The 12,975-nt window shown below is 31.8% G+C and overlaps 2 protein-coding genes and 1 long non-coding RNA gene across 3 annotated transcripts; 1 reads left to right on the forward strand and 2 right to left on the reverse strand.

The window, feature by feature from the left end:
* Nucleotides 1-4,174: 4,174 nt before the first annotated feature.
* On the reverse strand, nt 4,175-5,057 carry LOC130590430 (pheromone-processing carboxypeptidase KEX1-like). The gene is made up of 2 exons (XM_057392863.1): nt 4,736-5,057; nt 4,175-4,470 (listed from the first exon to the last, which is right to left on the reverse strand). The coding sequence occupies exons 1-2, from the start codon at nt 5,046-5,048 to the stop codon at nt 4,175-4,177; spliced, it is 609 nt and encodes a 202-aa protein (XP_057248846.1). The 5' UTR covers nt 5,049-5,057.
* A 1,759-nt stretch (nt 5,058-6,816) lies between these two features.
* Nucleotides 6,817-7,273, reverse strand: LOC130590558 (uncharacterized). Its single transcript, XR_008968409.1, has 2 exons — nt 7,142-7,273; nt 6,817-7,054 (listed from the first exon to the last, which is right to left on the reverse strand). It is a non-coding gene; the product is annotated as an uncharacterized LOC130590558 (long non-coding RNA).
* Nucleotides 7,274-11,122: 3,849 nt separating this feature from the next.
* Nucleotides 11,123-12,559, forward strand: LOC104887527 (two-component response regulator ORR9). Its single transcript, XM_010672180.4, has 2 exons — nt 11,123-11,445; nt 11,563-12,559. Exons 1-2 carry the CDS (start codon nt 11,355-11,357, stop codon nt 11,967-11,969), a joined length of 498 nt encoding a protein of 165 aa, XP_010670482.1. The 5' UTR covers nt 11,123-11,354; the 3' UTR covers nt 11,970-12,559.
* Nucleotides 12,560-12,975: the final 416 nt, after the last annotated feature.

Here is a 12,975-nt window from a genome sequence, read left to right on the forward strand (position 1 = left end):
AATCATACCCTTTTCAGGTCAACAAGTGCAGCATGGTTAGTATTTGACCGTCATACAGCTCCATGGTTTTGATTTGCATAGACACCACAATCAAAATTGTTGTCCTTGCTTCTCCAAGGGAAGTAAAGAGTTGATGTTTGCCAATGGTGGAGACGATCAAAATCACGACACTCATAGTCTCTTCAAAAAAGAATCAAAAGCACGACACTGCATTTGAAGATCAAAAAAAAAAACAACAATTAAAAAACAAGTAATAAAATGGAACAAAAAAAAAATACAAATGCTCATAAAAAGGTACTTACAAAGTATGTAAGACCGTTAAATTCCTCATGCTTATATCTATCAATGTCCTTCATGTCTGTACGATTGTCAATATTTTCAATCCTTTTTGCTTTCTTGTTCAGCACCAAGACAGTATAATGATCATCCTTGTGAACAGGAACAAAAATCTGGAAGATAAACATAAGATGCAAAAGCAATAAGTCTACCTGACAGAGAAAAAAAACAAATGAAATACTAAAAACACTAGCTGAACTAAAAACATACACTAACTGAAAACATAAACTAGGACTAACTGACAAGTAACATACACTAACTGAAAGAGAAAATTACACTAACTGAACAAAAAAAAAATAGTTAACAATAATACAACTAACCAGTTCAGCTTCTCGAATATCATTGCGTGGAAATGATTTCACCCATGAAGAAATAGCTTCCTTACATTTCTTGTAGAATAAATCATCACTTTTGTAATAAGTTTTTCTTGTTTTCTTCCCATTCCTTAAACTTCTGATCATACTGCCTAGTGCCCTCCAGGTTCTTCAAAATAATCTCATTTTCAGCAATCTCACTCTCAAACTGAACCTTTTTTACCTTCTCAGCACACAACCAATTGATATAGTTCTACAACAAAAGAAAATAGATATTATGACAAACTGAAACATTAAGTTTAGTTTTCAGTTAGACTTTTTAAAATGTCAGTTAGATTTATTTACTTTTCAGTTAGATTAAGTTTTCAGTTAGACTCATTAAGTTTTCAGTTAGACTCATTAAGTTCTCAGTGAGACTCATTAAGTTTTCAGTGAGACTTATTTACTTCTCAGTTAGACAAATTTACTTTTCAGTTAGACTATTTAGTTTTCAGTTAGACATTAAGTTTTCAGTAGACTCATTAAGTTCTCAGTGAGACTCATTAAGTTTTCAGTGAGACTTATTTACTTCTCAGTTAGACAAATTTACTTTTCAGTTAGACTCATTTAGTTTTCAGTTAGACTTATTAAGTTTTCAGTAAGACTCATTAAGTTTCAGTAGACTCATTAATTTTCAGTTAGACTCATTAAGTTTTCAGTTAGACTCATTAAGCTTTCAGTTAGACTTATTTACTTCTCAGTTAGAGTAATTTACTTTTAGTTAGACTCATTTAGTTTTCAGTTAGACTTCTTTTTTTTCAGTTACACTTATTTATTATTCAGCTAGACTTATTAAGTTTTCAGTTACACTTATTTACTTTTTATTAGACTGAAAACATAATATGACCAACTGAAAAACATAACTCAACAAACTGAAAAACAGAAGATGACAACTGACAAAATAATATGACCAAATGAAAACAAACATATAAAACTAAGCAATAACAACACTTACAAAAGGCATAATATTAAACCAAAATCTCCTTGTTGCAGAAGGTGATTCCTCTTCTTGCCTATTGAACATGAAGCGCATCCGTCAATAACTCCACTTGTCAGCCAACCTTGACGAGGCATGCTAATTAAGTCGAATTTGTACAGCTGAACCGCATAGTTGCTATGAGGATTATCAAAATCCACAATGAGATCACTTGTAAGTTCACTTTGCATAATGTCATTTTTCATCTTCACTTCCTCAGAATCTGTATCCAATGACATATATGCAACATCTTCATACTCATTGTAAAATAGATAATCAACCAGCAACCTCTGGTCAGGAGACAGATCACTCAAATATCTATTATAATGCTGCAAACTTCGACATAATATTATGCCATGGTTGTTGACAGGAACAGCATGCAAACCAGGCGTAGAAGATGAAACAACACCAGCTTCATTATCATCTCTTCTTTTTTAGCCTTGTCAGATGATGATTCAACTCCATGATCAGCAATCCTATCAATCAGGTCCTCCAAACCTTCATCGTCATAATCATCACCTGGTTCCTTAACCTCACAACTTTCCCAACTTTCTCTGAAGAAGGGTCATAGTCCCACCCCTTCAATAATTCAGGTGTTGAAGGGATTTCTGACTTTACTTGTTTCTGAGGTTTGTAGGATTTGTATGATGATTGATCAGAATAAGAGCCATCACCTGCATTCAATTAAAATATTAAAAAAGCATGACAGATATACTAACTGAAAGATAAACATACACTAACTGAAAATAAAACAGATACTAAATGACAAGAAACATAAACCAAATGAAAATTAAACAATTACTAACTGACAAGAATGATACACTAACTGAAACATAACATAATACTAACTGACAAAAAAGAAACACTAACTGACATGAAACTTACACTAACTCAAACATAAACTGATACTAACTCACAACAAACAAACATACACTAACTGAAATAAAACATATACTAAATGACAGAAACATACACTAACTAAAGAAAAAAAAAAAAAACAGAAACTAAAACTATACTTACTCGAGGATATTTTACATTTACTGGAGTGATGATTGGAATTGAACTTCCAACACCCTCACCACTCTTCTACTGTATGGAAGATCCTCAACAACAGGACTAGGAGTTAATAGTTGGAATGAAGGGCATCGAAATCAGCAATGTTTTTCTTTTAGCAGAAGAATCAACTCTCCAAGACTTTCTGCTATATACATTCTCAACTGCTTCAACAACAGGAGGAGGAGGAGGAGGAGGAGTTGGAGTACGAAGATCAACAATATCAATACCAGCAGCGGTGCGAGTAGGGACGTGTGTAGAAATTTTACACTTATCCTTATCCTTAGCCCCTTTGACTTGATCATCATCAGCATTCCTCCTCTTCCTATCAGCTTCCTTTGGTTGTTCTTTCTCAAAATCTTAATTCAAAAACAAAAAAAAAAAAAAAAAAATATAAAAAGTTAGAGTATCAAAATTTTCAGTTGGTCTGAATATGCTTTCAGTTTGACTTGTTTATTGTTCAGGTAGTCTTTATAGTCCTTCAGTTAGACTTGTTTATTTTTTCAGCTAGTCTTTATAATACTTCAGTTAGACTTGTTTTATCTTCCGTTAGACTTATTTACTATTCAGTTACACTGATTAAGTTAGACTTATTAAGTGTTCAGATAGAGTAATTTAGTTTTCAGTTAGACTTATTAACCCTTCAGTTAGGCTTATTTACACTTCAGTTAGACTTATTTTCTCTTCAGTTAGACTTACTTACTCTTCAGTTAGACTAACTTAGTTTTCAGTTAGACTTATTTAGATTTCAGTTAGACGTATCTACTCTTCAGTTAGACTTATTTGCTCTTCAGTTAGACTGATTCAGTTAGACTAATTTAGTTTTCAGTTGATATACTTTTCAGTTAGACTTATTTAGTTTTCAGTTAGACTTACTTACTCTTCAGTTAGACTAACTTAGTTTTCAGTTAGACTTATTTAGTTTTCAGTTAGACTTATTACCTCTTCAGTTAGACGTATTTACTCTTCAGTTAGACTTATTTGCTCTTCAGTTAGACTGATTCAGTAAGACTAATTTATTTTCAGTTGATATACTTTTCAGTTAGACTTAATTAGTTTTCAGTTAAACTAAAACAGTATTTCAGTTGTTATTTATAAGATATTATTTCCTTTAGAGCATCACATTTTTCAGTTGGTCATTGAATTCTTTCAATTAGGAATAACATGAAAGAAACTTACTTCCTCCTTTCTCTCCTTCTGTATAAACCCCAGCATCCAACTCCTTATTTCTTCCTTCCTCTTTATCTCCTTGAAGACCACAATCATCATCAGCATTGCCAGTCTTCTTCTTACCATCTTCCTTCGGTTCTTTCTCATTATCTTCATTCAAAAACAAAAGAAATGAATAAATTCATTGACAAACTAAAACTATTTTTCCACCAGATTAAATAAAAACAAATACAAAAAGTTTCATTTGGTATTTATATGATATTCAGCTAGTATAATATTATTTCAGTTAGAATATTACCTTCCTTCTCCTACTTTTGTCTTCATCTCCTTGAAGACCAGGATCACCATTATCTCCTCCTTTGTCTTCATCTACATGAAGATCAGCATCCTTATCTACTCCTTTGTCTTCATCTCCTTGAAGACCAGGATCACCATTATCATCAGCATCATCATCCTTTCTCTCATTATGATTCTGGTGATCCTTATCATCACCATCATCATCATCATCATCATCATCTTCTTTATGCTGATCATCATCAGCATTCATCTTCTTCTCATCCTCCTCTCCTTCTTTTTCATCATCTTCATTCAAAACATAACAAAACAACTAAAAACACATAAACTGAAAAAATTCATTTAGTATTCATCTCATTTTCAGCTGGTGCTCATATTATTTCAGTTAGACTGTCAAAGTTTTCAGTTGGTCATTTTATTCTTTCCGTTAGAGTATCAAAGTTAGCTATTTCACTTCTTCAGTTAAACATTTCTTTCACTTAGAGTCTAAAGTTTTTATTCCAACCAGATTACAATACTACAACATGAAAATAATATAATGAAAGGAACTTACTTCCTTCTTTCAAATCAACTCCATGAACACCAGAATCCAAATCAGGAACATTTTCAATTCTTCCAAACTCCAATTCAACAGGCCGCTTCACCAATAGTGAAATTGTAGGATCAACTTTGTTTGCACTGTCTTTCGCTTCCAAATGACGCTTGCATATGTCGTCAATTTGACTCAGAAAATCTGGGTTAAATACTTCACTATCATCCAGAGAAATACTGTCTTGAGACAGCTTCTCGCCTTCCTCCCGAATATTCTGGGCAATCTCCAAATTAACTTGACAGAATGCAAGCGCATTCCTCTTCAACTTGTGCATGTTCTTCACATATTCCTTCAATTAAAAGAGCAAAATAGAATAAACAAACAAATCAATATGATGTAAGGACCATCTGAAACAACATAAACAGAAATATAAGGACCATCTGAAAGAATCAAACTATCAAATGAAAACTTAAATGAAATATAAATAAACTTATTTAGTTTTCAGTTACACTAATTTAGTATCCAGATAGACTTATTTAGTTTTCAGTTAGACTTATTTACTTTTCAGTTAGACTTATGTACTCTTCAGTTAGACTTATGTACTCTTCAGTTAGACTTTTTTAGTTTTCAGTTAGACTTATGTACTCTTCAGTTAGACTTCTTTAATTTTCAGTTAGACTTATTTACTTCTCAGCTAGACTTATTTACTTCTAAGTTAGACTTATTAAGTTTTCAGTTAGACTAATATAATTTTCAGTTAATTATTAACTCTTCAGTTAGACTAATATAATTTTCAGTTAGACTTGTTAACTCTTCAGTTACATAGTTTCACATCAACTGAAAAAATACAAAGATCAACTGAAAGAATAGCCTAGATTATTTTTAAGGTACTCTATATAGTGCTTCAGTTAGACTTCTTTGTGTTTCAGATAGTCTATATAGTGCTTCAGTTAGACTTGTTTGCATTTCAGCTTATATAGATTGTGCTTCAGTTAGACTTCTTTAATTTTCAGCTAGACTTATTTACTTCTAAGTTAGACTTATTAAGTTTTCAGTTAGACTAATATAATTTTCAGTTAGACTTATTAACTCTTCAGTTAGACTAATATAATTTTCAGTTAGACTTGTTAACTCTTCAGTTACATAGTTTCAGTTAGACTTCTTTATTTCTAAGTTACACTTCTTTACTTTTAAGTTAGTCTTATTTGCTCTTCAGCTAGAACTGACATTATTTCAGTTAGAGGTCAACAGTCTTCACTTAGAGTTCAAGAGTAAAAAAAATAAAAACATAAGATAAATGAAACTCACAGGAACATCAAGAGCATCTATTTCCTCATCAGTCATCAAACTATGAGGAAGATCCATGATAAGCTGCCTAGTTGAAGGTGATGGACCCTCAACCACCTTAATTATAGGAGAACCAGACTTCCTACTAGCAACACTAACACTGGGAGTTTTAAACTCAACCTTCTGTTTTTCACGCTTCACCGGCAGAATAAAATCCATGTTGATCTCAAACTGCTTCACAACATCAGTCAAATCCTTCTCATCCTGCCAATAACTGATAAATGGCTTACTGACATTTGAATAATCCAGATTACGACACTTGAAGTTGTGAATAACAGCAAGAGTCAAAGCGCTGACGCATCCACGAAGCTTGAATGATACTTTCTTCTGTCCAAGCTCAATCTTCTTAATCATAATAGACTGATGACAGTCCAAAACAGCAGCACAAAGACTTCTCAATATATATCCACACCAGTCATAACTTGAAATTGCAGATACATCTTCTAAACTCTTGGCACATTTCAGCACAGGCCCTAAATCAGCTATAGGACATAGAAGCTTCGACAACGAAAAGATCACAAATAACTTCTTGAAATCATCCCCGGATTCATATTTCTTAAACAAATCATCCCAATTTTTTCTACCAATATATACCTTCTTGGGATCAGAAATACCAAGAAACCTATGCCAATCCTTCCTGGCACTTCCAGCCTCTATCTGACTACCTTTCCTCCTAAAGGCGTCATCATCTATAACCTCTACTGCTCTATCTGACACAGGTAACCCAAAACATCACTAATGGTAAACTTATTAAAAATCAGTTTACCATTCTTTGTTGAAAACATCATTCCAGATGCATTGTAATTTAACAACACCTCCAAATTCAGATTAGGACAAAACTTCTTTATCCTAATATCTAAGAGACTCCCAAACCCAATATCCCTAATGTCTCTTTTTTGCTCATCACTCAAATTACTAACCACTTCATTTAAATGGGAATAGTCTGACAATACTTGTAGATTAATTGACTTTATTTCTTGCTCAGTGAAATTCCTAACAAAAGTGAACAAAAATAACTTTAAAACATAAAAAAAAAACACAATCATATAATATAAAAGGAGAATAATGAAAAAAACATACGATCTATCAAATGTGTCTTTCTGTTGATCGGGATTAGATCTTGAAAATGAAAACTTGATTGGTGATAAATCAGATTTGCTTTTCTTCTTAGACAAGGATTTATCACATCTGAAAGAAAGAAAGTTTAATCAAACAAAAACTAACTGAAAAAAAAAAGCATCAACTGAAAAAATACAAAGATCAACTAAAGAATACCAACATTAACTGAAACAATGGCCTAGATTATTTTTAAGGTACTCTATATAGTGCTTCAGTTAGATTTCTTTGTGTTTCAGATAGTCTATATAGTGCTTCAGTTAGACTTGTTTGCATTTCAGCTTATATAGATTGTGCTTCAGTTAGACTAGTTTATTTTTCAGTTAGTCTTTACAGTCCTTCAAAGTAAATTCTTTATTTTTCAGCTAGTCTACATAGTGCTTCAGTTAGACTTGTTTTTTTTCAGATAGCCTATATAGTGCTTCAGTTAGACTTGTTTATTTTTCAGCTAGTCTATATACTGCTTCAGTTAGACTTGTTAATTTTTCAGATAGTCAAAAAAAAGCTTCAGTTAGACTTGTTTGTTTCTCAGATACTCTCTACAGTCATTCAAAGTAACTTCATTATTGTGCTTCACTTAAACTTGTTGCTTTATCAGCTAGTCCTTATTATTTCATTTAGTATAATTATTTTTCATTTCATTCTATTCCAATTACACTTAAAATTTTCATTGAAAATTTACATTACTTCAGTTACACTTGTTTCTTTTATCAGTTAGTCAATATAGTGCTAAAGATACACTTGTTCGGTTTTCAGCTAGTATATAAAGTGCTTCAGATAGACTTGTTTGGTTTTCAGCTAGTATATAAAGTGCTTCAGATAGACTTGTTCGTTTTTCAGCTAGTATACAAAGTGCTTCAGATAGACTTGTTCTTTTTCAGCTAGTCTATATAGTGCTTCAGATAGACTTGTTTGTTTTTCAGATAGACTTATTTAGTTTTCAGTTAGGCTTATTTAGTTTTCAGTTAGACTTATTTAATTTTAGTTAGACTTATTTAGTTTTCAGTTAGACTTATTAAGTGTTCAGTTAGAGTCATTTAGTTTTCAGTTGGACTTATGAACTCTTCAGTTAGACTAATTTACGCTTCAGTTACACTTATTTACTCTTCAGTTAGACTTATTTACTCTTCAGTTAGACCGATTCAGTTAGACTTATTAACTGTTCAGTTAGACTTATTTACACTTCAGTTAGACTTATTTTCTCTTCAGTTAGACTTATTTACTCTTCAGTTAGACTGATTCACTAAGACTTATTTAGTTTTCAATTAAACTTATTTAGTTTTTCAGTTAGACTTATTAACTCTTCACTTAGACTTATTTGCTCTTCAGTTAGACTTATTTGCTAAAAAAATCAACTGAAAAATATAAGAATAAACTGAAACAATACAAGAATCAACTGAACGAATATAAATATCAACTGAAAACAACATCAACTAAAAGAATACAAGTAGCAACTGAAAGAATATTATAATCAACTGAAAGAATATATAAATATCAGCTGAAAAACAACAACAACTGAAAACATCTGTATAAAACAACAAAAACTGAAACACAAACCCTAAAAACATGAAATAAATACTCTGATAAACTGAAAACATTCAAAAATAGAAAAAAAAAATATCTAAACTACTCTAAGAACTTGAAATCTACCTTGGATCATAATCACCATCTTTCTCTTTCTTCTTCCCAGCAGTAGACACTGCCAAAATTTTTCCTGAAGATCCAAGACTCTTCACCTTCTTCGACTTCGGGCTACATTACAATTACAACAACAAAAACGCTCAAATTTTGAAAACAAAAAAAAAATTACAGCAAAAACAAACGAAATTATACCTAGAATCATCATTTCTAATCCTCTTCACCATATTTGCGATGCAAATGTAATGGATTATGAACAAAAAAACACGCTAAGTTTCAACAGCAGAGAAGCAGAGAAGCAGAGAAGCAGAGGAGCAGAAAAATTCTAGAAATAATCAGTAAATAATATATCGGTTTCTTTGAAATGAAGAAGAATCAGTTTTAAAACTAGCGAGAATCAAGCAGAAATCCAAAAAACAGTTTCAAAATCGAAAAAAGATAATGACCTAATAACCGTTATATGTTTTTTCTAAAAATAAACAAAACTGCTGATCAACAAAACAAATATGAAAAAAAAAGGAAAGCCCGCGCGTTTTTTTTGGCCAGGCCCGTCCGACGGAAGCTATTGGGTCAGACGGTCTGACCCAATACTTTCACTAAATAGTATATTTGTTATGTACATTATAAATATAGATAACTCTCTTTGTAATTTTTTTTAAAAAAATTCATTTATGATCACTTTATTCTTTGCTTTTAGATCTCTTTGTATGAGTTCATATATTTTTTTCTATATAAACCAAACACATCAAAATAAAATTTGCTTTCATTCTTTGCTTCAGCCACATAACATGATCAGATTCCCTAGCATAATTCAATTTTCTATATATTCCCATATTGATTTCTTTCCCTTTCCTCATATAGATTATTCGAAAAAAAGTTTTAATTAGCAATAAAGATAATTTTTTTAATTATCACTCACTAATGAAATCAATCCGGAGAAGTCCTTTACAACAATGGTACCAAGGCATAGGCGTAGGCACATGTATAGAAAACAAGGGAAATTATGCAAAGCTTGCACAGTGGGATAGTGGCGGACGATTGTGGCCAAGTGCAAGGTAAACTAGCAACAATGGCACGATAAGAGCTCGAGTGAAATAGCAATCTAGTGTCCACGATTGTGTGATGATGACACGAGCAAGCAACACTCATGTGATAAAATGTGTGAGTGATAAAGCTTGCAAAAATTGTAATCAAATTAGCAATACTCTAGGACGACACAACACAACGAGTCCTTGAGAGGCAAAGGACAAAGGACCTCTTCGATTTTCAAAAAATCTCAAAGAACAATCTACGAACAACAATCACTCATTTAAATTACCATCATTAAAGCTATGAGGGTTCGATTCAATTTAGGATTATCTGATCGAAATGAAATTATAATAGTCAAAATGCATAAATCACGTAGATCCTACCAAAACATGCTAATGAAGAATTATACAACTAACACGAATAGAATTGATAGCAAAAATAAATGAAGCATCAAATGATCTAGAATGCTTTACAACTACAACTTAAATACACCTACAAAGCTCTATGTAACGATGAGGAGTTGGCTACAATAAAATGAGGCAACTGTCGAGACTGGTGGGGAAGTGGGGAAAAGAGGTTTAGGTGTTCACCGAGCTGAATCTGTGGTTGGTTGAGGTGAAGCTAAGTGTATAACATTTTTTCAAGAAAAAAATAAGTGCATTTTCCAAGAGACAAACGATACATAAGTACATACGAAGTACACACTATAAGTTAGGACTTAAGAGATCTCTAATGAAAGAAAAGTGGATTTCATAGGATAACCTTAATGGATCTACTTACCAAATTAGAATAAAAATAATGTAAAGTGTGTTATTTGCCTATAGCCAACTACAAATGGAGCATGACATATTTTTAAACACAAAACATATTTAATAATAAAACAAAAGAAAAAGAAAATATTCTTTCCCAAAACCAAAAAATTGGATAGTATCACACGAAAGGATATCATATAAATCAAAATCCACCTTAATTAATTTTCTCTATTAAACTACTCAAAACATAAAATAAAGGTCAAATGGCAAACAGTTGAACAAAACCTGCCTAGCTAGTGGCCTAACCTTGTGTCGAAGAGTCAAACAAATCCACCCAAAGCAAGATCTTGTTAGCATACCATGTAAAGTATTTATATTTATTTGACGAAGATTATATTTACATTAGAATTTAAGAAATATTTGATGATACAGTCAAGAAAAAAGACTTGTACTCTAATAAATCAATATCATTCATCAAAGTTTGGACCCACAAAATAAAATATACCGACCAAAGAAATCCCGCAGATCCTCCTACGTATCCCTTCGAATCTCTTTCCTCAACTGTCCAAATCTCCTGAATCATGACCCAATATTTTCCCCAAAATCCTATGCAATTTTATACCTCTAATAAAAACCCCTTTCTAACACAACCATTTCTTCATTCATTCTCATTTCAATTCTCATTTTCTCTCTCTCTATAACATCTTACATCCTTGTTTGGCTGCTGCTAAAAAAGAAGCAAACTTTATTACTCTCTAATGGATTTCCAATACCATGTTCTTGCTGTTGATGACAGTATAATTGATAGGAAATTGATTGAAAGACTTCTCAAGACTTCATCTTTTCAAGGTAATTTCATTTTCTATATTGAAATTTCTGAAGTTTTGCTTTTTTTTGTAACAAATTTTGTACATTTTTGGTTGATTTTGAGTAATTTAATCTGACCCAGATTGCTAAATTTTGCAGTGACTGCAGTTGATTCACCAAACAAGGCACTAGAATTTCTGGGTTTGAAGGGGAATCAAGGAAACATGGAGGAATCATTAGCAAGTAAAGTGAATATGATAATTACAGATTATTCAATGCCTGGAATGACTGGGTATGAGTTATTGAGGAAGATTAAGGAATCAGAAAGATTAAGGGATATACCAGTTGTAATTATGTCCTCTGAAAATATTCCTGCAAGAATTAACAGATGTTTAGCTGATGGAGCAGAGGAATTCTTCTTGAAACCTGTGCAATTATCTGATGTTGATAAGCTTAAACCCCATTTGTTGAGGAGCAAAGTTAAGGATTTTTGCAAGTTTCAACAGCAAAGGAGGTTATTAACTTGGTATTCTGATGCTAAAAATTTATGCCAAAGATGTGTATAAATTTGGTTATCAAATGAAAATATGTGATATAAGACAAGTCTTGGGGTTTGATCCTTGAATAACAACTTGGAGGATTGCACTTTGGGGAATGGTTCGAGGAGGTCCATATGTACGCAACCTTGTTGCTAATCAATTTTGAAAAAGCACGACGTTTTTTCTAATCAATCTTGAAAAAGCGCAGATGCTTAGGCTGGTTTTCGAGGAGGATTAGCACTAATCAATCTTGAAACAAATGAGTTTTTGGGATTTGATGAATGATTAATTGTTTGGATCGATGAGGAATGAAGCTAATTGACTTTGACATACATGGTCCAAAAAGATGGATTTGATGGTGTATCATGACATAAAAATAAAAACAAATTTATACATAGTGGATCCAATTGATGCAAATAATTGTTACTAAGCTTGAGTTGTTCTTCACAATAGTCAAAAGTTAAGGTTTTTTTTTGTTGTTGTTGTTAATGTCCGGCAATATTCTTTAGTTTGTTTGAGAGGAATTTTGTTAATGATCCTCTTTATACTCATGTATGTGTATATAATATCAGATGTAGATGATGATATTGCAATAACAATGAATTTTTGTTCTTCTATTTTGTTTTTAGTGCAAGATTTGTTCTTGCAGTTTCTCTTTTGCAGAAGAAATGGAATAATTTTCTGGGTTCTGACTTTTGAAGAAATTTTTTTTTTCTATTGCTATTGTAAAAAGGAGATTTTAACTAAAATGAATATATTATTAATCTCGATCGTGGCCATGGCAATAAAGCATCTTTTAGGCTGGATATAATCTTTCTGAAAGAACAGAATCCAATAAACAATGAATAGGTGAAGTTAGCTAGAAATAATATACTTTATTAAAGAAGATAATATGCTTGGAAATCATTTTTGAATCAATTTCTCTTGAGAATGGTTCCAGCTAATGAAACTTAAGAGCATCCTTGTTAATGAATAAAGAAAAAGCCAAAATTTTGTTCTTCTTTTACTTTGTATATATTTATAAGCATGTTTG

This window comes from Beta vulgaris, chromosome 2 (assembly GCF_026745355.1).
Source record: "Beta vulgaris subsp. vulgaris cultivar EL10 chromosome 2, EL10.2, whole genome shotgun sequence".
NCBI classification, from domain to species: domain Eukaryota; kingdom Viridiplantae; phylum Streptophyta; class Magnoliopsida; order Caryophyllales; family Amaranthaceae; genus Beta; species Beta vulgaris.